The sequence below is a fragment of the Juglans microcarpa x Juglans regia genome, chromosome 2S (genome assembly GCF_004785595.1).
Source record: "Juglans microcarpa x Juglans regia isolate MS1-56 chromosome 2S, Jm3101_v1.0, whole genome shotgun sequence".
NCBI classification, from domain to species: Eukaryota; Viridiplantae; Streptophyta; class Magnoliopsida; order Fagales; family Juglandaceae; genus Juglans; species Juglans microcarpa x Juglans regia.
In genome coordinates this window covers 6,926,624-6,950,440 of record NC_054597.1, presented here as the reverse complement: position 1 = coordinate 6,950,440, position 23,817 = coordinate 6,926,624, and the positions used below count along the sequence as shown (strand labels likewise).

The 23,817-nt window shown below is 37.3% G+C and overlaps 2 protein-coding genes across 2 annotated transcripts; one reads left to right on the top strand and one right to left on the bottom strand.

The window, feature by feature from the left end:
- Nucleotides 1-5,356: 5,356 nt before the first annotated feature.
- On the bottom strand, nt 5,357-7,955 carry LOC121251535 (gibberellin 20 oxidase 1-B-like). The gene is made up of 3 exons (XM_041150806.1): nt 7,314-7,955; nt 6,501-6,822; nt 5,357-5,764 (listed from the first exon to the last, which is right to left on the bottom strand). The coding sequence occupies exons 1-3, from the start codon at nt 7,895-7,897 to the stop codon at nt 5,483-5,485; spliced, it is 1,188 nt and encodes a 395-aa protein (XP_041006740.1). The 5' UTR covers nt 7,898-7,955; the 3' UTR covers nt 5,357-5,482.
- Nucleotides 7,956-21,597: 13,642 nt separating this feature from the next.
- LOC121252424 (uncharacterized mitochondrial protein AtMg00810-like) lies at nt 21,598-22,545 on the top strand. Its single transcript, XM_041152029.1, has one exon. It carries the CDS (start codon nt 21,598-21,600, stop codon nt 22,543-22,545), a length of 948 nt encoding a protein of 315 aa, XP_041007963.1.
- The last annotated feature ends 1,272 nt before the right edge of the window (nt 22,546-23,817 follow it).

The following is a 23,817-nucleotide window of genomic DNA, read 5'->3' as shown; positions in this document are numbered from 1 at the left end:
AAGTTTGTGAAAGTACGTGATAATGATTAGGTAATGATTAGATTAAAAATTTGAAGATTTAAAATTGAAAAATGCTCGGATTAATTGAGTAATGTTTATGAGAATGAAATTATAAGAAATTTTGAGATGAGATGATTTGTGTTCCCAAACGAGGTTTTAGAGTTCACTTGAAAACTCCTCGTTACGCAGTATCAATATGAAGTTGGGCCAGCTAGCTCATGTAATCATGCATGGAGGATATATACTAGGAGGATTAATTCATGATGATTTCTCGCAGATCATGATGAAGTCAAGATCATGCAACTTGAAAAAGGAAGTTAAATGGGGATCATCAGAGTATTATGGTCAACCGATCGAGTGGTTAAGATATATATTAATATTGTTGATGTCTCAGTAGGACTGAAAACACACACACACAAAACCTACTCATGTCATGTTGGCATCGATCGAGCTAGCTAGCTAGATGACATGTTCGTATACATGATCATGACCAACCTGAAAAAATATATTACCTATGATCCCTTTCGATCCGTCATTTTAATTTGTTTCAAAATATATACTATCTCTAATTAATTCTGTGCACATAAAGTACTAGTACTTAATTCCAATACATGATATATATATAGAAAGCATTCATGTTTTGTGTCTTTAATTTCCTCCCTATTTATCAATTGCTTTTTTTTTTTTTAACTTCCATACGAAAATGACTAATTTATCAAATGGTCATTCTTAACAAAATAAATTACAACTTATATATTTTCTCCATCATTTTAATCTGAAACTCTTGTAAGGGACCATATTCTAAAAATGAGAAAACCCAGAGATTATTATTTATTTTTATTTTTACTTCTTTTGAGCAATTGACATATATAATTCAATTGCGGCCATTGTGAACTTCGTGAGAATGATTTTTTTTCCTTTTTTTTTTTTTCGTGCAAATTATAAAACCAGCTTTCTTGTGGTACACAAGAGGGGGTTGGGGGGCATATATAGATGAATCGAAATATTAGGGGTGAACAGGAACCACTAGAACTGACCATCATTGACCCGGTCTAAACTGGCCGCAGGATTTCAGAATCAGCCAAAACCGGTGGAGAACCAGTCGGCTGGAGGTCCAAACAGATGGAAATTGATATTGGTTGGTTTAGTTCATGTTTGAACAGTGTTCAATCCAGTGAATCGACCGGTATAATATATATTATTTTATTCTTATATAAAACAATGCAATTTAACTTAAGTAAATTAAAAACTTAAGTTAAACGGCATAGTTTTAATCTGTTCGGAAAAATAATAATTGAAACAACTTCATTTGGTTTAATTCGATGTCATTTTGGGTTAGGACTGAAGCCTCGACTCGAGCCGCCTCCCCTCTTCTTCATTTCCCATCTTTACTCTCCAATGTCGTTTCTCTCTCTCTCTCGTCTCTCAAACCTCTCTCGGTTCTCCCTCCAGCTGTCCATTGTTGACACTTAACTCACTGGCCCCAACACCCCCCCCCCTCTCTCTCTCTCTCTCATCTCTGAAACCTTCTCACTCTCTTGGTAAGTTACATTGAATATTGTGTAATTCTTTGGTTGAATCTCGAACATGTTCTTTGGCATTGTCAAGCTGTAATTTTCGTTTCCATTTGGAATTTGTGTTCTTCTTTCATTTTCTTCCCTTTTCTCGTCGGCCAAACAGTTGGTAGGTCTTATAGCTCCTTAGATGTAAATTAAAATTGGACTGATAGATCATTATAAGCCCAAAATCGACCCCAAACCGCCTAACCGACTAGACCCGGTTTGGCTGGTTCTCTTCGTCGCCCCTCTAGTCAGTCGGTTCGATTTTCAGGCTAGATCGAACTGTTAAGTACATGCATAAGGTATCAAATATTATATATTGATCGATTTGAAAGGTGTATGATTTTCTTAATTAGTACAAAGTGTCAATTGCTAAAGATATGAAAACTTTATTGATGAGATACTGCCGGGACTAGGGTTCTATATATCGGGCTCCACTTACTCATCAAATTAATAGTGCCTTTGGAGTGGTCATTTCTGTACCCTCTAGGGGATGGAGTGATGGCCATGGCCCCTCTTGTTCCCACCTTATCTCCTTTTTAGCCCATGACTAATTAATTTGAATCTATATTTATTAAATTAATGTCAGGTTTTGCACAATATATATATCAGTGATGCGACAAATCTATCCATGTTTTCTTTAAAGGTTTGTTCTTCGGAAATGGAATTGAATCCCCTCCCAAGCACCCTTTTTCTTTGTTTTTTTCCTTCTAAAATACATTTTTTTTAGTTTTATCGTTTTAAATTTTTAATTATTTTCATAACATGTCATTATATTTGACATTTGAACAGTATTATAATTACAAAAAAATTTCATTAAAAAATTATAAATTGATATAATTTTATGTTTCCGTTAGATCTATTTTAAAATTTGAAATATCATATCAATCAACTTCAATTTAGAACTCACTTTTAATAATATCTTTGCATTTTTTTTTTCTGATTTTCCTAAGCCATAATATCTTTGCAGTTTTTTTTTTTTTTTTTATTTTATTTTCCCTAAGCAATATATAATATCTTTGCAGTTAAAAGCATACACTTCTCTTAAATTTTGGACATTGGAGGCTGTTGATCGCAACGTTTTAGAAATTTCGCGTGTCAAACCATTAATGATCTGTCGGGAAAGTTGACAGAATAATTGGTTAATAAATTAATAAGACCAATTTTTCTCACCCCACGTCTTGTCTACGCTAACTCAATGTATGACCTAAGAAATCTTGACATCCTAGAAATGCTCGCTCACCTATATATGTCTTTAATCAATTAGACACCGATCGAGGGACTAGGCCAGGGTATATACCATGATGTTATCAAAACATGATGACTACATACCACATTATATGCATGGTTACCGATCCGCGAGTCTTACGAAGGATGTAATATTTTTAGAAACATGACCAATTACGTCCATAATGGATTAAAGGACTTGAACCTCCAATGATCATGTATTTAATGCATGCATGGTCCCTAAAGATTTATATGGGTGGTGCATGCCAATATTCGACCTCAAAGCCATTGGCAACCGCACGAACAATATTATTCAACACATGAGCATTATTTCTCTCTCTTGATGTTTGGATCGAGCACGACACTTTAGTGTCGACATAGCTAGCTAGGAACTGCATCGATCTATTCGGTGTGCTGTTCAAAATACGGCCTTTAATTAACTACCAGCCACTTGCTGGTCTATTTCTTTGCACAATTGCTCATAAACGTCCAGTATCCAAGAAATAATGCCGCCTCATGCGTCGGCCGCTTGGCGTCGGCCGCATGGCTCGACGCCAAGCAGCAGCTAGCCCTTTGGCTGCATGTACACGGCATATTATATGCAAAACGGCAATAGGTAGCACACAATGGCCTAGCTTGTTCCATTGCACAAATCCATGTATATATACATGGCCTTAACTTCTTCAATTAATGTGTACACACGCACGCACGCATACATATATATGCAACCATCACAGCTGCATGCATGTTGCACATGTCCGTGCATCCACACAGCATCACGGCAAGCTACACGTACATCAGTAAATGCTGCTATTCATCTCGTGCATATATGCCACCACGTATATATGCAGACTCACCATGTCATCGACTCCGGGTTTAATCAACGTGGTGTGTGTGTGTATATCATGTACTGTGTCTATATATATATATATATATATATATATATATAAGGCATGATGTGTGGTGTGTATGTATGTGTATATATATATATATGATACTATCATCGATCTGTGACGAACGTGACATACATATATATGGTACTAAAGTTGTGAATTAAAAGTTAATTTTTAGTGCAAATAATACTTAATTTCTTAGTTAATAATTATGGCCCCATTGATTAGCTACGAGTACGTTCCTTAAGAACAGGTCGGAAACAAAATCTTGTCTGGACCCCATGTACGTGCCAGCAAGTTGATACCACTAAACAAATTAGCCCAAAAATCATGCACACGCACGTGAATGCACGAGCCAAAAACTATAAGTTGTCGCGCGCGCATATATATACATATATATATATATTGCATCTCTGAAAGAGTGTCCAATCACGGGAACAATCTTAGAAATGGGGAAAAAAATGGTTGAAAAATACACGAGGGTAGCCACTCATGGCCACACTGACACTGGTCTGTAATATTTGTTGCATTAATTTATATCGATGATCTCCAAGTCATCTCATGGCTCAGACTGGACGTAGACTCCCTTTCCCAAATCTTCTCTCCGATCCTCGCATGCAAAATCTTCCTAATTTAGTCCTCGTTGTTTGGGCCCCATCCTAGGTACTATATATTTTTCGTGCTCGTCTTGAGAATGCGACGACAACCCTTGATCAGCATCAGTCCTTGTCCTCGTTATAGTGATACGATAATGACAACTAGTCTCCTGAAACCGAGCTTTACTGGCAGCATGTCTCATTAAGCTAGCGTACGTTCATTCGTTTCGTCTATATATATGGAGGCCTCCACGTTTGTGGCATCTAGTCATGAGTTGTCACAGATGAAAAGATTTTCCTACACTTTTTTATCTTGGAAGGTGGCCGCGGGGTTCATCGATAGATACGGGGGAGGATGAAAAGATTTTCCACTTTCCAGCTGATCAATGTATTTCCTTGATGCTAAGTTCTTTCTTTTTTCGTTTAAATCCCATCACGTTACGCTTCATTTATTGTTTTTATATGACAAGATTTCTGCACTGAATTCGTATACACAGGCGTGCATGCGCCCCTACTCGAGTAATTGCTCTGACAAATAGGGTCCACGCGCTCCTCTCACGAACATTGGTTGTTGAATTTTGTCTACAATTCGAATGGCTAATAAAGACCCTATATAATATATATATATATATATAATATAAATATATCTATATATATTTTAATATAGTTGAAGAAGAAACCGAAATAAATGTACAAGTTGATGAGTCGTCGTATGTAATAAAAATGACCAAAAAAACTAGAAACCGTTTGATCAACAAGATAATTAAGAGAGCGCGCGTAAGCACCTCTCGATTATGAGGATCACAATACGACCACATGCATGCTACTTCATGAACAAGATCAGAGTGCATGCGTATGCCCGAATTCACGTACACCATACACGCATGCAGAGCGAACAGATATTTATGAATATATTGAAAAGTGAAAGTCGTGTTCATAAACAATGAAAGAAGGTACCATGCCTAAAGCAAATAATATAATATATATTATATATATGTGATTACAAGACAGCTAGCTAGCCACTTGATCAGGGTATATACATATATATACACATACATACATATATATATATATATACACACACGCACACATAGATCAAGAGGAAGGGGTTGGGGAGAAAAATATCATGAGCCGAGAGCTGAGCTGAGCTAGCTAGGTAGCAATGATCATCAGAACCGATCGATCAGCCAAATTAGTTAAGGAATTACTAGAAGTTGTTGGATGGTTTGGAGGATAGAAGCCATTGGATGAAGCTTTGGAGGGTAGCGACATCGGCCCTGTAGTGTTTTAGTGTAAACTCCAACAAGTCGGACCATGTGAAATCAGGGTAGTTCCTTAATGTCCCTAATTCTCCGCAAACCAGTTCTTTTGGGGGCCTCACCACTTTGTCCTCTCTTGGGCACACAAAGTAAACCAACGATCTCCTCTCCTTGTCCCTGTTCACCACTGCTCTGTGCAGGCAACTCTTGTATTTCCCATTAGATAACGCCTTGATCATATCAAAACATCATGAAACAGATCATAAAATTAATTAGCTTTATACATTTTATATACATGCAGCATACAGTTGTTTAATTGTTTGTCATTGTCATGCATGTCTTCCACGTGTCATCTTACTCAACTACTACTGGTAAAAAAAGTCGTTCGTCCAATAATTATCTTGGTAGGGTTTTAAACTATTACACTTTGGATCATTTTGATCTTATATGTGTTGCATAAGCCCTAGATATTCATAAATTCAGTATGGATTCGTGCTGATCATGGTCCCAGATGATCAAATAAATGCATGGAAGTCATTCACTCCAGACCCACTAGTGGTTATGGATCGATCTCGAAATACTTCAAATATATATATTATAAGTATTTTTAAACTGCCAGATCAAGCGGCCAGCATCTTTAATTATATATTATGTACATGAAACTCTATAATTGGTCGATCATTAGTCATTTCAGAACGTTAAATGATCATGTCTTAATCTTAGCAGAAAATAATTAATGCTGGGATAACCCACTTGTCCACATGCATATGTGTATATATATTATATTATATGCTTGCCTCATACTGTAAACCTAGCTAGATTACTCTTTTTGCATGATTGCACGATTAATTCAAATTCATTGATCATTAATATCATCAAAAATAAATTATAAAGATTTAAAATCGTATGGCAATGCCATTATATATATATATATATATATTATACGTACGCGTACGTAGTACTTACCATAAAGGTATCGCCAATGTTTATGACTAGGGCATCTGGACGAGGTCGAATTGCATGCCATTGGTTATTTGCAAAAACTTCAAGGCCTCCAACTTGATCTTGATGAAGAATGGTCAAGGAGGTTGGGTCGCAGTGAGGACCGGTGCCAAGGGTGAGGCCAGATTTTTTGCAAGGAGGATAGTAGTTACACCTCATTATTGAGCTTCCGTCTTCAAAAAATCTTCTGTAGTGGAAACGATCAACACCCAAGCTAATTGCCAAGAGCTCCATAATCACTAGAGAAACTTCCTTCATGGCTTCACAGTATCTTTGATAAACCCAACTATCAAAAGAAAAAGACCAAATTAAGGGATTAAAAAAAAAACAAAAAGAAAAAGAAAAAGTCCGGTGATCTTTTTTATAGAGGACTGCACCGGACTTTTCTTTTTAGAACGTGTACATAGCATTACTCTCATCGATATATGTAACTTTCAATCAAAACCAATCTTTCAAAGCAAGCTGCAGGGAAGCTAATAAATGAATTAGGTCTTGTTCCGGCGTGATATAAAAATTTCAATGAGTTACAGGAGTCAAAGTACCCGTCAACAGGAGTTGTTTTTTGTTCTTATTGAAAATAATGATAGAAGTAGTTTCAAAAAAGAAGATGTGAGCTGAATGAACATGATAAAAGTTAAGACTTGAAAACTCATAAAATGCCTTGTTTATTGTCATTTCCGGCCAGTATTAGCTAGCGCCTAAAACACAAACAATAAAAAATTCATGAATTAAATACTGGATGCACATAATCAAACATATATATATGAATAATCTCACCCTATTCGTTGGAAATCTTCACCCAAGATAGAATTGAAGTAGTTAACTACCATGGGCACGGAGTCATGATCATCATCATTCTCATGGTATCCAAAAGAAAATGTCTCTTTCCATGGCAACTTAGACGAATAACGATCTGTATGGGCGCCCGAGTACCCTGAGATGCAGCCAGGTTTCCTGCAAAGGCTGAGCTTCTTGTCGAGAGGCATCTTGAAAATGGCATCGATTTCATCGTACGCGGCACGAATGAGACTGACATCGACACCATGGTTGGTCACTTGGAAGAAGCCATGGTTCAAGCAAGCCGCTCTGACATGCTCAACGGCGCGAGCTGTTGCTGCATTATTGTCACCTGTAATGAAGCCACCCAAGTCAATGATGGGTTCTTTGAGCTCTTCTCGAGTAGTGCTACTGTGATTGGCCAAGTCCCGTAGTGGCCAAATGAATTCGCTAGGCAAGCTGGTTTGCTTTTGGATCAGAGCTGAGTCGAAAACGAAAGCTCCATTCTCATGATCTTTAGCATCCATTAATGGACACAGAGGATTAATGGGTGGCGAAGTGCTAGAGTCCATTATGAGAGGCATGATTTTAAAGGGTTTTGGAGCCTGAAGAAGAAGGTATATATTATGAACTAGGGAGCGCAAACAGACAGAGAGAAATAGAACAAAACAGAGAGTACACTACATATATATATATTTATATATATATATATATATATATGTTAAAAATTCAATCTTTGTATTTCTGAATCTTAATTTTTACAATGGAAGAATAATCAAATAAATAGATACAAGGCCTAGGCTATCTATGGAAACTGATCAAGTATGGAAATATGTTACAAATACAATTTTATGACTAATTTCCTAAAATCAAGATGATGCTGATTTGGTGTTGATTGTCCTGATTTTGTGCAATGGTGATTCTGTCAATACGCCCCCTGAAGTTGGTGCATAGAGGTCCGTAATGCCCAACTTGCGCAGAAAATGATGGAAGAGCTCTTGTCCCAAGGTTTTAGTGAAAATGTTGACAATTTGCTCATGTGAGGAAGTGTGAACGACGGTGAGGAGTCCTGAACGGATTTTATCACGAACAATGTAATAGTCAATCTCAATGTGTTTGGTGCGCTCATGAAATACATGATTGTGAGCGATGTGGAGAGCAGATTGATTGTCACAATATAGCCTGATGGGCTCAAAATGAGGAACACTAAGATCAGTGGGGAGCTGTTTTAACCATGTGAGTTCGCAAGTGGTGACAGCCATGTCACGATATTCAGTTTCAGCAGAGGAAAGAGCCAATGTCGTCTTTTTTTTGTACGCCAAGAGATAGGACTGGTACCAAGCTGAATGAAGTAGCCTGTAGTGGATCGACGAGTGGTGGGACAACTAGCCCAATCTGAAGCCGTATAAGCAGTAATATGCAACATGTTAGAGGAAGAGAAAAATATGTCTTGTCCTGGACTGCCTTTGATGTAGCGGAGAACACGGGTGGCAGCTTGCATGTGAGGAACACAAGGAGCATATATGAACTGACTGAGAATATTCACTGCAAAGGCAATATAAGGATGAGTGATAGTCAGATAAATGAGGCGCCCAACGAGTCGGCGATAGGCGGAAGGGTCGATGAGAAGAGTGTCGTCATGTTCTGTGAGTTTCAAATTTTGTTCCATGGGAAAACGAGCAATCCGAGCACCAAGTTAGCCACTATCAGAGAGAATATCAATGGCATATTTGCGTTGATTGAGAAAGATGTTTGTCTAAGAACGAACAACTTCGAAGCCAAGGAAATATTTGAGAGAACCGAGATCTTTTGTTTTAAAATGAGTGGATAGAATGTTCTTGAAAACTTCGATCCGAGAGATGTCATTGTCAGCAACCAAGATGTCATCAACATAAATGAGAACAACGGTGATGCTGGTCTAGGTGACAAGAGTAAATAAAGAATGATCTGCCTGAGATTGATGAAAACCTGCATCAAAGAGCACAGTTGTTAATTTAAAAAACCAGTTGCGGGAGGCTTGCTTGAGGCCATAGAGAGATTTTCTGAGCTGACAGACACAAGTCTCCCCCTTAGGGCAATATCCGGGTGGTGGGGTCATATAGACTTCTTCATCAAGATTGCCATGCAGAAAAGCATTATTGATGTCGAGTTGATAAATATTCCAATTTTTGGTAGCAATGACTACCAATAAGCAGCAGACCATGGTTATTTTGGCAACCGAAGCAAATGTCTCGTGATAGTTAAGGCCTTCAACCTGAGTGTAGCCCTTGGCAACTAGCTGAGTTTTGTACCTCTCGATAAAACCGTCGGCCTTGAGTTTAGTTTTGAAAATCCATTTACAGCCAATGGGTGTCTTACTAGGAGGGAGTGGCTCAAAAGTCCAAGTAGAATTTTATTCAAGAGCATGAAGTTCAGTAGACATGGCTTCACGCCAATGAGGATGGCGAACAACAATGTAATAACAGGAAGGCTCAACAGAAGTGGTGAGGGCAGTTAAAAAATTAAGATGAGAAAGTGAAAAACGAGAATAAGAAAGAAAAACAGATAAAGGGTGAGCAGTACCTGAGGGTGAAGCAGCCGGTGAGGATGCAGTGGGCTCCATGTGTTTGGTCGGACAAACATAATCCTGAAGATATGATGGGCGAGTAGTGGTGTGACGAGGACGAAGAGAGAGAAGGTGGCAGAGGGGTTGGATAGGGATTGATAGTGGAGGTAGGAGGAGGAGATGATGGTAATATGGGTTCAGGAACAATGAGAGGAATAATTGGAAGAGATGTATCTATGAGATCAGGGGTATCCTGAAATAGAAATATTTGTTCATGAAAAGTGACATCACATGAATAGAAGACGACTTGGGCATCAAGATTGTAAAGTTTGTATGCCTTATGAGTACCGAGATAGCCGAGCAAGATACATTTAAAGGCACGTGGACAAAAATTATAGCGGGAAGTATGGAGGGTTTGAGCATAACAAAGACACCCGAACTCGCGTAAGTGAGCGTAGTGTGGTGGAGTGTCAAAAATGAGTTCAAAAGGGGATTTATTTGGGAAAATGCGACTCGGGGTGTGATTAATGAGATAAGTAGCGATAAGAACACAATCACCCCAAAATTTTAGAGGGAAGTGTGCTTGAAATCAAAGGCTACGAATGACTTTCAATGGGTGCCGATGTTTACTATTTTGTTGTGGAGTTTCAACACAAGTACGTTCGTGAATGATGCCGTGATCATGGAGATAATTTTGAAATTTGTGGGAAAGAAATTTTTGTCCATTATCAGTTCTTAATATTTTAATTATGGTGTTGAACTGATTTTGGATAAGTGCAAAAAATGCATGAGATGAGTATAAGTTTCAGTTTTATGTCGCATGAGATATATCCAAATGGTGCGAGAAAAATCATCAGTAGTTGTAAGAAAATAATAAGCACCACAAATTGAAGAAGTATGATAACCACCTCATATATCACAAAAAATGCGATTAAACACAAAAGTTGTAAAACCCAATCATTGCTAAACCCACATACGTGGATAACGTCTCTAGGTTCCGTCACACGAGTTCACGCCGTCTTTCCTTTTCCATGCACGTTTCCCTTCCCTTTGTTTTAGGTTTGTTCTGTTTTCTATTTATATCCTATATATATGTTAAGTTTTTCTCAACTCTAATTTCATTTCCTCTGTTCTCTTCACCCCTCAGCCACCCCAAGCCGTTCGGTCATCACTCTCCACTGTGAAACTCAGTCCAGACCTCACCATCGTGCTCAGCCATACGAAGCCGCTGCCTAGCATCCCCGTGGCCAAGCTTTGCATTCCTCTGTATTAGTAGCTGAAAACAGAGCAGTTCAGCCCCTTAAGCTGCTGCTATCTCCTCCACCGAAAGCTCCTCCTTGCAGAGACCCCACAGAAACTGCCGGCAAGGACTCCCCATCACCCCAATCCGCCGCACGCCGCCTCAGGTTTTCCCACGGTAAGCTCAGGTCATTTCCGGTTGGTGGTTGTTTTCTCTCGGTCTCTCCCTCGTTCTCTCACCGTGTGCCTCTCTCACTCGTCTCTCTCTCTTTCTCTCGTAGTCGGTGACCAAGCGCCACCCCCCATCCGCTGTAGGCAACCGCCAGCTCCACACCGTCGTGCCCCCATCTCTCCGTAAGTGCTACAGCTGCATGTTGTTGAGTTTTTCTGGTGTATACATATATATATATTTATATATATATATATGTAACTTACGATAATCGAATAGTAAGAAGTATTATTACCTTTTTACCCCTTATAGTATTTCCTTCCAGATTTATTGTTTCGGGTGTAGTTTAATGAGTTTATATTATGTACTTTGGGTTTGAAATCATGAGTATATTACGTGGGTTGTAGAGTATGTTTTTATTTGGATGTAGACGTGTGGATTTATATTGTTAAGCTGGTTTTTGTAAGAGACTGATATTTTAACAGAATATTTATTATGTAAATACTGATAAATTTTTTTGAAGTGAGCGGTAAGTGTAAAATCTTATTTTGAATTATTTTAAAATAATTTTTTTATTTAAACACAAGTATGATAGAAAACAAGTATGATTTTCTGCTTATGATGATTTCGATATAGTTATATTATTTAGTATTATAAATTATAGTAAGATCTCTATCGTAAATAAGTTAGAATTAAATGTTTTAGTCGAAGTTATTAAGTTGGATATTGATGAGTTAGAAAGTGATGTAGGTATTTCAGGAATAATGAGAATTTTGGGTTTGAGGAATTAAAAATGGATTATTTTAGAAGTTTTAGGCTTGAATATCGAAATACGAGATTGATAGAAAATTTATGAAAATTTACGTGATTATCTTATAGGTGAAGATTAATATTTGTTCGGCACTTTTGAGGAAATTTTCGAAAAGCTAAGAAGTCCAAGTAAGCGGGATTTATATGCTAAATTTACAGAAAAAAAAATGAACTGAGGTTGATTTGTAAAAATGTGCATGTTGTTTTAAAAAAAAAAAAGTGAAAAATAACTTCAGTATATGTTTTGCATTCACTCATGAGATACGTATGAAAGAGAAAACAAATGTTTTTGACATGAAATGTGTAGACATGAGCAATATTTGACATGTTTCTGAAATGTGCAAAAGAGCAAATACAATATCTGTGAATTTTTGTACATGTGATATGAAATATTTTGGAACTGTTATTGATTATGGGAAAATGATATGAATATATTTTGCACGTGTTTTGATATGATATGGATATGATAAACATTTGGCATACTTATATGTTCTGAATCTGATTTTGAATATGGTTCTGATATGATGATATTGGTTCTCTTGATATGGTTGGTACCAATATGATATGATATGATATGATATGAGAGCACCCACTTTGGAAACAAAGTGGTATTTTACGTATTCTTTCCTGTGTGCACACTCGGGACTCCGAGATTGAAAAATGAGAAGTTTCACAACATGATACTACCTGATTTGGCCACCGGGGATAGTACAACCCTACCACGGGGGTTAAACATGATATATGACATGATATGATATGATACGATATGATATAATAAGATAAAGACGTGCATTTACATTATGCCAAAGCGGTTTTTGAATATGAAATTGGTTTATGAGTATGAAAAGATTTAAAAGTCGTTCTGATTTTCCTGACAATATGTTTTGAGATGTGCATATGAAAATGAAATGATTTATTTCTGCATACCAAACTTTCTAAAATTGGCTCATGTTTACATACTAGTATATGTTCTCTACTTACTGAGTTGTGGATAACTCACCCCCTTATCTTCTTATATTTTCATATGACATTGATTGTCCAGCTGGGGGTCAGGATTAGAAATTGGAGCTTGTCTAGATATGGATAGAAGGTCGAGTTCCATTATTAGAAAAAAGGGTATAACTTGAGTAATTGAAATACTTTGAGTCGTTTGGACCTATTGAGATTTAAAGATGTATCGTTATGTTTCGTTGAGATTATTGGAAAATGTTGGACCCCTTTGGTTTATGTTATTTTGTGATGATGACTTATGGAGTTTGTATTGTGGTTATTTGGGTAATATGAGATTGTGTGCTATTTATGAAATCCTTGAGATTTTAGGTGCTTGAAGAGACATGTTGGTAAGTGACATGTAGTAATCCTCCGACCCTTCTGGGTACGGGGCGCTACAAAAGTGCTTTTATTAGCATGCGAAAGAAAAGAAAGTAGAGTATGTTTAAAGCGAGCACAGACATTACAATCAGAAATAATACAAGGATTATTATTAAAAAGACTAGAAATATTAAAGCGGGAAGGGTGACCTAGGCGTTGGTGCCATAGGATTTTATTGGCAGTGATTTGAGTAGAAAGAGCCGTAATAAGTTCAAACCGTCCATTGCAAAGCTCACCCGCTCCAATCATCCTCGTCAAGTGTGGGTCCTAAAAAAAAAAATTAGTAGAAGAAAAAGAAACAAGGCAAGAATTATTAGTGGTAAGCTGAGGGACAGAAAGGAGATTAAAAGTAAATTGAGGGACAAAATAGACATTGTGTAAAACTAGGGATTCGGTTAAGGGACAAGTGTCAATTCCTTCTATTTAGAGAGTCTGACCAGTGGGTAAACTAACTACATGCTGCGTATGAGGAGGTGGGGTGAGCTGCGTGAACAAGGTTCAATCATAACACATGTGATGGCTTGCCCCACTATCAACCACCTATAATCAGCAACTAGCAGAGGAAAAAGGCGACGGGGGTATTTTTGGTAGAGATCGGGTGAGAGACCAGGGACAGGCGATGAGAGATCAAAGGAGGAAGCTTGGTGAGCCATTGGCGGCAACCCAGTGGGGAGTTTGCCGAGAAGAAAGGGTGATTTTTTGGTTGCGCGGTTCATGGCCTACGGGATAGCCAATTATGCGCCAACAACGGTTGTAGGAATGTCCATTTCTACTGTACTCGATGCATCGCAGAGGGCCTTTCATGGAGCCAGTGGACTGGGCAGCAAGGACTGGAGCATCCGATGGTGGTGGCCGCACATGAAAGAGGCACTGCTGCTCTTCCTAAAGCAAAATAGAAAAAGTTTTTGTGATGGGGGGTAGGGTTTCTATAGCTAGGATTTGGGTTCTGAGTTGGGAAAAAGAATCGTTGAGACCAAGCAAAATTGGTAAACTCTTTCATCTTCAGCTTGTTATTACAACTCTTTGAGATCATTGCTTTTCTATAGATGACTGAGTTCATCCTAGAATTTTTTGATTTGGTTGTAATATTCATGGACAGAGTGGGTTTCTTGTTGCAGGAGAGCTAATTCTCTTTTGAGGTGATAAATGCAGGCATTGTTGCCGTGGCAAAATCGTGACTAAAGATCAAGCCATACCTCTCAAGGATCGGTATGAAATTCAAGGGAATTGGCAATGGATGGACTAATGGAATTAAGAAGCCAGGTAAGAACCATATCTTTGATTTGGTTCCACTGGATACAGTCTGTAGAGGTAGGTTCGGGTGGGGAGAGGGTGTCATCAACAAAACTGAGTTTGATTTTGGCGTTAAGGGCACGGGTCATGGCTTTTTGTCATTTGAGAAAATTGTCCCCTATAAGAAGGCTAGAGACAAGGATAAGGCTAGGTGAGTCTGAGGGGTGGAGAAGATATGAGGGAGTAGGGTTTGAAGAGGAGGAGGCCATTTGGGCATGAGAAAGAGGACCAGTTTAGGCTCTGATACCATGTTAAAAATTCAATCTTTGTATTTCTAAAAGTTAATTTTTACAATGGAAGAATAATCAAATAAATAGATACAAAGCCTAGGCTATTCAAGTATGAAAATATGTTACAAATACAATTTTATGACTAATTTCCTAAAATCAAGATGATGCTGATTTGGTGTTGATTGTCCTGATATTGTGCAATGGTGATTCTGTCAACAATATATATATATATATATATAAAGAAATATGATTATATAAGATCAGGGCTTAATTATTAAAGATTGTAGTGTAGGAGTAAGATCAACAAATTAAGGATGTTGGTGGACTAGTAGGGCAAAACTGTGAAAAGGGAAAGGCCATGCAAATTGCAAGACCGTCCATTGGAAAGGTCGTTGAAAATTAAGGTTTGGAAGCTGCATGGTTGGTAGTTAATTAGGTGACAACAACTTAGACGAGTGGACACGCGTCCATCCTTAATTTTAAACCTTAGTTTGGTGACTTAATTTCTCAAATAAATTAAAATAACCACTTTTCCCTTCTATCTTTAATGTCTCTTTTATTATTGAGATCAAATGATATTTGTAGTCATCGAGTACGCAAGTATTACGTAATCATTTTGAAAAAGTGAATAAATACGATACTCATATAAAAATAATAATTTTTTAATAGTAGAGTACCTCACTCTTTTTTAAAACGATTGCGTGACGCTTACACAATATTCCACGACTGTATGTAACATTACTCTTTATTTCTACTCGATCATGATCTCATCCGACATGCATGACAATATCAACCTACTTTTTCTAAAAATACACATGATCGAGAGATCAACATTCAATACATATCCGAAGATAGATCGAAAAGTTTCATTTGGTCATGAAGAAAATCACCAAGATCATATATTATTAGATCATATGTTTCTCCCTCCCCAAAAAATTTATATATATAATAACAATAATATTATTGTACTAGCATCATTATTGTTATTATTATTATTTTTTTATTATTATTAGTAGCAGTATATATGCAGGCTGCATGTATCTATTAAAGAGTTAGTTTAGAAATAGTTGTTTTTTGCTAATTATGTGTACTCACCAAACATGACCAGAATAATTACTCGCCAATTACGTGCAAGTAAGGTACATAGCTACCATCCTGAACTCTATGTATTCTATAATTCAGTTTTCAATATAATGCATGCTTGTAGAGGAAAAAAAAAGTGGTGTTACATCCACCAAGGGTGTAGCGACAAGAACCCTAGAAGAAAAGGTGATGGGAGAGAAAATAGGAGTGATTGGGCAGCCGCGTTTGAAGACTTAGGGGAGACGTGCCAGGTCTTAGAAGGACTCTATCGCTCAGCCAAGGCCGAGGTTTGCCTTGGCCATGACCCAACCATGGCACCTTGAACCCATGCCACGAGCAGGCCATGGCCCAGCCTCAGCGGCACCATGGCTCACGCCACATGCAGGCCATGAGCCAACCTTGGTCGTGCCATGACCCTTGCCCAGCGGCCAGCAGGACACTCTCATGACCATGCCACAACAGGCCATGGGCGAGCCACAGACAGGCCATGGCCCATACCTCAGCAGCACCAAGGACCAGCCAAGGACAGGTCACGTCCACACATGGCCTGCACATAAGCAGCCCACGAAGGCCAACCAGAGGCTAGCCACAGGCTAATCTACAGCATGCCATGGCAAGCCACACCAAGGCCATGGCCTAAGCAAGGCCACGACCAACCCATGGCCAACCATGGTCAAGCAAGCCCAACCCATGGCCACCAAGGAGACATGAAGGAGGGGGACTCAATACTTCTAGAAGATAAGGTTGTTGGAGAGGACAGAGACAAGATCAAGCAGGACTCTCAAGTGATTGCACAAGATAAGATAGAGTCCAAGATTGACTCTAAGAGTTAGAGAGACAAAGAGAGAGGAAGAGTTTAAGATGAAGCTAAGACGAACCAAGACACCATGAGGGCACTATGTGGCCGGCCACCAAGAGGGGAGAAGTCTATCCCTACATTTTAGGCTTTATCCATTAGCTTTTAGACTTTATCTCCTATGTTTTAGACTTTATTTTCCTAGTTTTTAGCATTTCATTTGTGTAGGGACTTTGCTAGAAAGCCCTATAAATAAAGGCCTTGTGGCCTAGTTTTGGATCATTCTTTGGCTTTTAGAAATTTCGGCTAGGCTTGTTTAGTTCTTTAGATTTTCGGTGCTAGGGTGATTTGCTCTACACTTGGGCTACAAGGGTGCACTTCGTGAATTCCTTGTAGAGAGTGGCTCTTTACAATCCGTGAATAAGAGTGACTCAATTCTATGTTATTTTCTTATTTGCATTCTAAACACCTACCTGAACCTTCATTCAACTCGAATACCAACCTTTAATCTCATATTGTCAGATCTAGGCTTGTGATAGGAGATCTTGTGTTTCCCTTGATCGCTAGGATGCTTCATCATTCAGGTCTAAGGAGAGGAAGGCTTATAATTAAGAACTAGACCGACGCTCTTAACATGTAGCCCGAGGATGGGTCCCGATTATAAGATCATTTGGCCTTTTTTATTTTAATTTTTTATTCATTTTTTATACCCTTACATATTTTAAAAAAAAAAATCACAACATCATTTAAAAACATTTCTTTAATCACCAAGTAAAAATACAAAAAAAAAAAAAAAAAAAAAAGGGACCCATTGTTAAGGACAAGTAACATTATTAAAAAAAAAAACTGCCAATCAAGGAATATTAACACATTATTAATTGAAAGACATGTAAGTTAGAATATTTTTGAGTCATCATGAACATTATTAATATATATATATATATATATATATATGATCGATCCCTAGAGAAATTAAAAAAAAAAGGGGGGGGGGGGGGGGGTATAGATCGATCAAGCTGGCAGACAACTAATTGGATACGATGTTAACTCTCCTTAATCCATCAACATTGATCATATCCAACACATTATCTGTAGTTCCCAAAGTGAGCCATTAATGTACGTCCAACCGAACAACAAACAAGAGAGGTGTACACGTGGGCTTAATATACAAGGCCATTGTATGTTAGCAAGTCTTACATATCATGCACCAACGATCACTCTAACAATCATCAATCATGATGAGAAGGCTAGTGAGGAGACTGTTACGTAAATATAGGAGATTGATACGTAAATCTATCATCTACCTGGTGTTGTATTTAAATTCAAATTTTTTTTTTTTAATCATATTTCTAGTTGGTTTATCTCAACTATAGATTTACTTCCTTTGTAAATATATACTATCAATGTAATACAATCTAATCTAGTCTATTGGACTAAACTTCACTTTATTATATTTGCTTACATGGATGCAGGTATCATAGATTTTGGCTCATGCCTGATCCTTTTGTTTTCTTGTTTCCGTTGCCTCAATGGCCTCTTCAAATGTTGTTGTCACCTTTACTCCACCGAATATTGCCCACTTGGTTTTGGTGAAAATGGATGAATCCAGTTATCTTAATTGGGTCTCACAGTTATGCTGATATTACGCAGCAATGATTTGCTGGGTTTCGTTGATGGTAGTGATCCATTCCCAATTCAATATTTGCCTCTTTTAGCAGGCAAAAGTATTGTAAATATTAATCCTAAGTATCTTCTATGGAAAAAAAAAAAATACCAATTCGTTTTGAGTTGGCTTAATGCCACCTTGGTTGAGAAGGTTTTGTCTACTCTATATGGTCTTACCACTGCTCGTTAGGTTTAGCAAGCTCTCTCCAATCAATACTCACAGTCTCAGTTCCTGTAGTAATTATCTTAAACGCCAGCTTCAAAATCTTAAGCAAGAAGGTCGATCTTGTATGGATTATCTCCAAATGGCTAAGATGTTTGCCGAACAACTACTTGCCGTCGTTGGGAAACCCGTAGATGGCGAAGATCTTATATCCTATGTGCTTACCGGGTTAAATCCTTCTTATCACTCATTTGTCACCTCATGCTTGTTTGCTCTTCGTCATGAGAAGACTATGAGCTTTAATGATTTTCAATCCAAACTTTTGTCTTATGACATACTCTTGGAAAATCACCACCGAGAAAGTACCTTTGCCATGGTGGCCAAAAGATCCTCTCACCCTGGTGGTCAAAAGAAGCAGAACAAGCATTATCCTCAAAGATTTTCACAAAAGCCACCATCACAGAAGTTGAAGGAAACCTTTTCTCACTCGTAGAGCTCTCAAACCCCAAATGCTCCTTTATCTTGATCTACGTGGGTTAACTTCCTGGTCAAATTTATGGAAGTCCAGTCATCAAGCCCTGGATTGTTTTCTTCAGATGAATTATAGCTGCCAAGGTCGCCATCCTCCAGCACATGAGTTGGCGACTATGATTGCTCAATCTAATGCAGTCCAAGAAAAGAACACTTGGTTTGCTGATAGTGGGGCTAACCAACATATTACTAATTATCTCAGTAATTTGACTTTGCAAGAGCCATATGGTGGTAATGATGTGGTGTGGGTAATGGTTTTGGTATTTAGATTAAGAGTACAAGTTCCTTCTTTCTAGCCACCCCACACTCCTCCCATTTACGCTTTAAAAATGTTCTTCATTGTCCCATGATTATGGCAAACTTGCTTTCCATTAATCGATTTTATTTACATAATGGTTTTTTTTTTTTTTTTTTATCCTTAACCGATTCTCACTATTTTATCTTAACCGATTCCATTATCATGTTCGTGTCAATAATAATTCCATCAATAAGCATCATACTCAAGTCGCTTTGTTTGGAGTATGTTTGGCGCGCATTCAAGACTTGGCCATCCTTATACTTCAATCACACGACCTGTTTTAGACTCTTTCCAGCTTCCAGTCAATGGTTCATTAAATTTAGATTATGTTTGTTTCTCTTGTCAACTTGGGGAAAGTAAACAGTTACTGTTTACTACTTCTGAGCGTGTTTCCTAGTCTAGTCCTTTAGAATTAGTCCACTTGAATGTGTGGGTATCTCTTGTAACATCAAATGGTAGTTCTCAGTATTATGTTATTTTTATCGACAATTACTCAAGGTTTACATGGATGTATCCTGATCTTATCAATAAATTAGATATATTTTATTGCTTTTTCAATTTCAAGAGTTTGGTTGAAAATTTATTTTCTTTCTCAAATCAAGCATTAATTCCAAACTGACAATAGTGGTGAATTTACCTCCCATGCATGCATCAGTTCAATAATTTCCTATCCTTGCATGGCATATAATATCATCGTTTAACATGTCTGACCTATACCTCTCAACAAAACGGTATTATTGAGAGGAAACATTGTCATATTATGAAAATTGGTGATCTATCTCTACTTGCATAATCAGGTCTTCCTACATCTTTTTGGGTTAATGCGTTTTTACCAACAATCTATTTGATTAATCGACTCCCTACGCCGTTACTCAATTTTGACTCATCATTTAGCTAGCAAATTATTTTGCAAAGTCTCCTGATTATTCTCAACTTAGAACTTTTGGATATGCGTGTTATCTGTTATAGAGACCTTACTCAATGAACAAACTTGCTTTTAGGAGTAAAAAATGCATTTTCATTGGGTATTATTCAAATCATAGGGGATATAGGTGTCTTGATCCCGTGTCAAATAAAGTATATATATTTGTCCCGTCACGTGGTGTTTGATGAACACTCATTCCCATCTCTTTCAAAGGCTACCAACACTCAAATAAACTTTCATGCGCTAGCTACTATGAATTAATACTCCTTTAATTCCTTTCTCATCCATTAACTCAAGTCCTTCCAAAAATGATGCAGAACCAATCCAAAATTCAAATTTAGGAAATTGGATGACATCACCCTCCACTACGTACCATTCCATCCAACCTTGCTACGATAATTTCAAATACTCAAGGTGTCATGCAATCCTTTCCACAACAAATTACTCATTCTCACTTGCAACCTTCATCCTCTACCAATCCAAATTTATCTTAATTTAAACTCACATGAATCAAATCTGCCTACCCATTTTGATAATGATCCCTTAACTACCGCTTTATCTCCTCAATTGGATCATGCTTCCTTTCAAACATCATCTTACATAATACCACCTGCATCTCCTCTCTATCTCCACCCACCCATACCTGCATAGTCACACATACACAAACAGGATCTCTATGTCCTAAACAATTTCCTAACTTTAAACCATTTTACTCTTCTAAATATCCAATCACAACCGTTCATTCACAGTTTATTGTTCTGAGCCCATATGCTATTCTCAACCTACTACTTCCCCTGAGTGGTGCCATGCTATTCTTAGCTAATGATACTTGGACTTTATGCCCCTGGCCTCCACATCATAACATCATTCAGACTAAATGGGTTTACAAAGTGAAACAAAAGGCAGATGGTAGCATTGAGCGTTACAAAGCTAAGCTTGTAGCAAAAGGGTTTCAAAAAATTGATGGCATTGACTTTTTTGAGACGTTTAGTCGTCCCGTTATTAAACCTACCACAGTGAGATTGGTTTTGGCATTGGCTATACAATTTGGGTGGAATATAAGCTGACAATTGGATTTATCTAACACCTTTTTACATGGACATTTACATAAAGAAGTTTACATTGAGCAACCCCAAGGATTCATTAATCCAGATCATCCTGAGTACATGTGTTGTCTTCATAAGGCATTATATGGCTTGAAACTGGCACCTCGGGCTTCGTATACTCGCCTGTCTCAATGGCTTCTTGATCTCGGATTCGTGGCTTCTCAGGTGGACACATCACTATTCACATTTCATGGTGATAAAGTTCACCTGTATATTTTGATTTATGTTGATGACTTATTGGTCACGGACACCCATGACTCATTTATCTTTTCATTAATTACAAAGCTCATGACTGAATTTTCTTTAAAGGATCTTGGAGCTCTTGGTTATTTCCTTGGTATTCAAGCCACTAGAGATGCACATGGACTTCATCTATGCCAAAGCAAGAATATATTAGATATTTTACATCGTGCACGCATGGTGGGGGCAAAGCCATATAGTGCTCCATGTTTGTCTGGAGCGAAGTTAAGTGCTAATACAAGTGATCATGATCCTTTATCTGATGCAATCGAGTATAGAAAAATTGTTAGTGCTCTACAATATTGCACTTTATCGCGTCTTGATATTGCTTCCACTGTCAATCAATTGTGTCAATATCTTCATGCTCCTACCTCTGCTCATTGGGCTTCTGCTAACCAAGTTCTTCGTTATCTCAAGGGCACAGTTGACCATGGCTTATATTATACTCATAATGGCCTTAATCTTCAAACTTACAGTGACTCAGATTGGGCTGATGACCTTGATGATCGTCGCTCAACAACAAGATATGGTGTTTTCCTAGGATCATCTCTTATCTCATGGTCTGCTAAGAAGCAACCGATGGTATCTCAGTCTAGCACCAAAGCAGAGTATCATGCATTGGACTTTGCAGTGGCAGAACTTTACCCGCTGTGTATGATTCTTAGAGATCTTCATATTCCTTTACATTCTTCTCCTATTATTTGGTGTGACAATATTAATGCATTGGCTCTTGATTCTAATCTTATATTATATTTCATGCACGGATAAAACACATTGAGGTGGATTTTCATTTTATTCGTGAGAAAATGATTAATAAGGATGTCATGTGCATTAAGTCTATTTCTACCGATGATCAAGTTGCCAATACTTTTACCAAGGGCTTGACATCTAATCGATTTTCTTTTCTCAAAACCAAGCTCATGGTTTGTGATTTGTGACCCACCCATTCGCTTGCGGGAGAATGTTAGCAAGTCATATCATGCACCAAGGATCATTCTAACTATCATCATGAGAAGGCTAGTGAGGAGACTCTTACGTAAATATAGGATAATATTGAATTTAAATCTATCTGGTGTTGTATTTAAATTCAATTTTCTGTTTTTTTTTTTTTCGCATTTCTAGTTGATTTATTTAAACTTATATAGATTTACGTCCTTTGTAAATATATACTACGTACCAATGTAATACATTCTGGTGATGATCTATTTATTATATTTGCTTACGTACAGTTATTTTATTCATCTCAACTCATCATTACAATTTTTTCAAATTCTAACACAAAATATAATAAACAATTTAATTTTTTCAAATTCTAAAATAATAATAATATTAAAAAATAATATCTTAACAATATTTTATCATCTCAATTCAACTCACTTCAACATCCAAACGTAATCTTAATTTCACTCCTAAAAATCATCTCGCATAGTCCCCATTTTTCCCTTCAAATTTGTTTTCAAAAATAAAAGAGGTCGCATGCAACAATCACATAAAATACCAAGATTGAAGCCGTTCAACTTTTAAAAAGGCTATATCTACTAACAGAGACTGTCACAACTTCCATACTGCATGCACCTAAGTCTCGCGCTCTTATGACATAGAATTGCACATTTGATTGCCTTTCACTTTGCGTATATGACATCTCCATTTACTTCTGCTCTCTCACCTTTTACGTAAATTTTTTTTTTTTTTTTTTGTAAGTGACATGAGTTATGAAAGATTTGGATAGTGAGTAGAAATCAAATAAGTTGAGATAAAAGTTAAAATTTGAATAAAATATTATTTTTTATTTTAAAATTTAAAAAAATTAATTTTTTTATTATATTTTATTTAAAAATTTAAAATATATATATAATAAGTAGATAAGATGATATTAATTAAAATAAAACGGCGAGAGATAAAAGTCTGAGAAAGGTTAAATATTGGCTAAGCAATATAAATTCCACAAACCTAAGAAATAGGCATAGCGCTTTGGTTAAAAAGCAAGGCACGCATTTAATGCCTTAAAAGAAAAGTTACTTCCTTGGAAAGATCAAACCT

Excerpts from the sequence above, each read along its gene's own strand:
- LOC121251535 (XM_041150806.1), bottom strand. The coding sequence starts at position 7,897 with ATGCCTCTCATAATGGACTCTAGCACTTCGCCACCCATTAATCCTCTG. Across the intron at positions 6,823-7,313 it reads GAAGATTTCCAACGAATAGG|TTGGGTTTATCAAAGATACT; the intron begins GTGAGATTATTC and ends TTCTTTTGATAG. Across the intron at positions 5,765-6,500 it reads ACATTGGCGATACCTTTATG|GCGTTATCTAATGGGAAATA; the intron begins GTAAGTACTACG and ends GATATGATCAAG.
- LOC121252424 (XM_041152029.1), top strand. The coding sequence starts at position 21,598 with ATGTGTTGTCTTCATAAGGCATTATATGGCTTGAAACTGGCACCTCGG.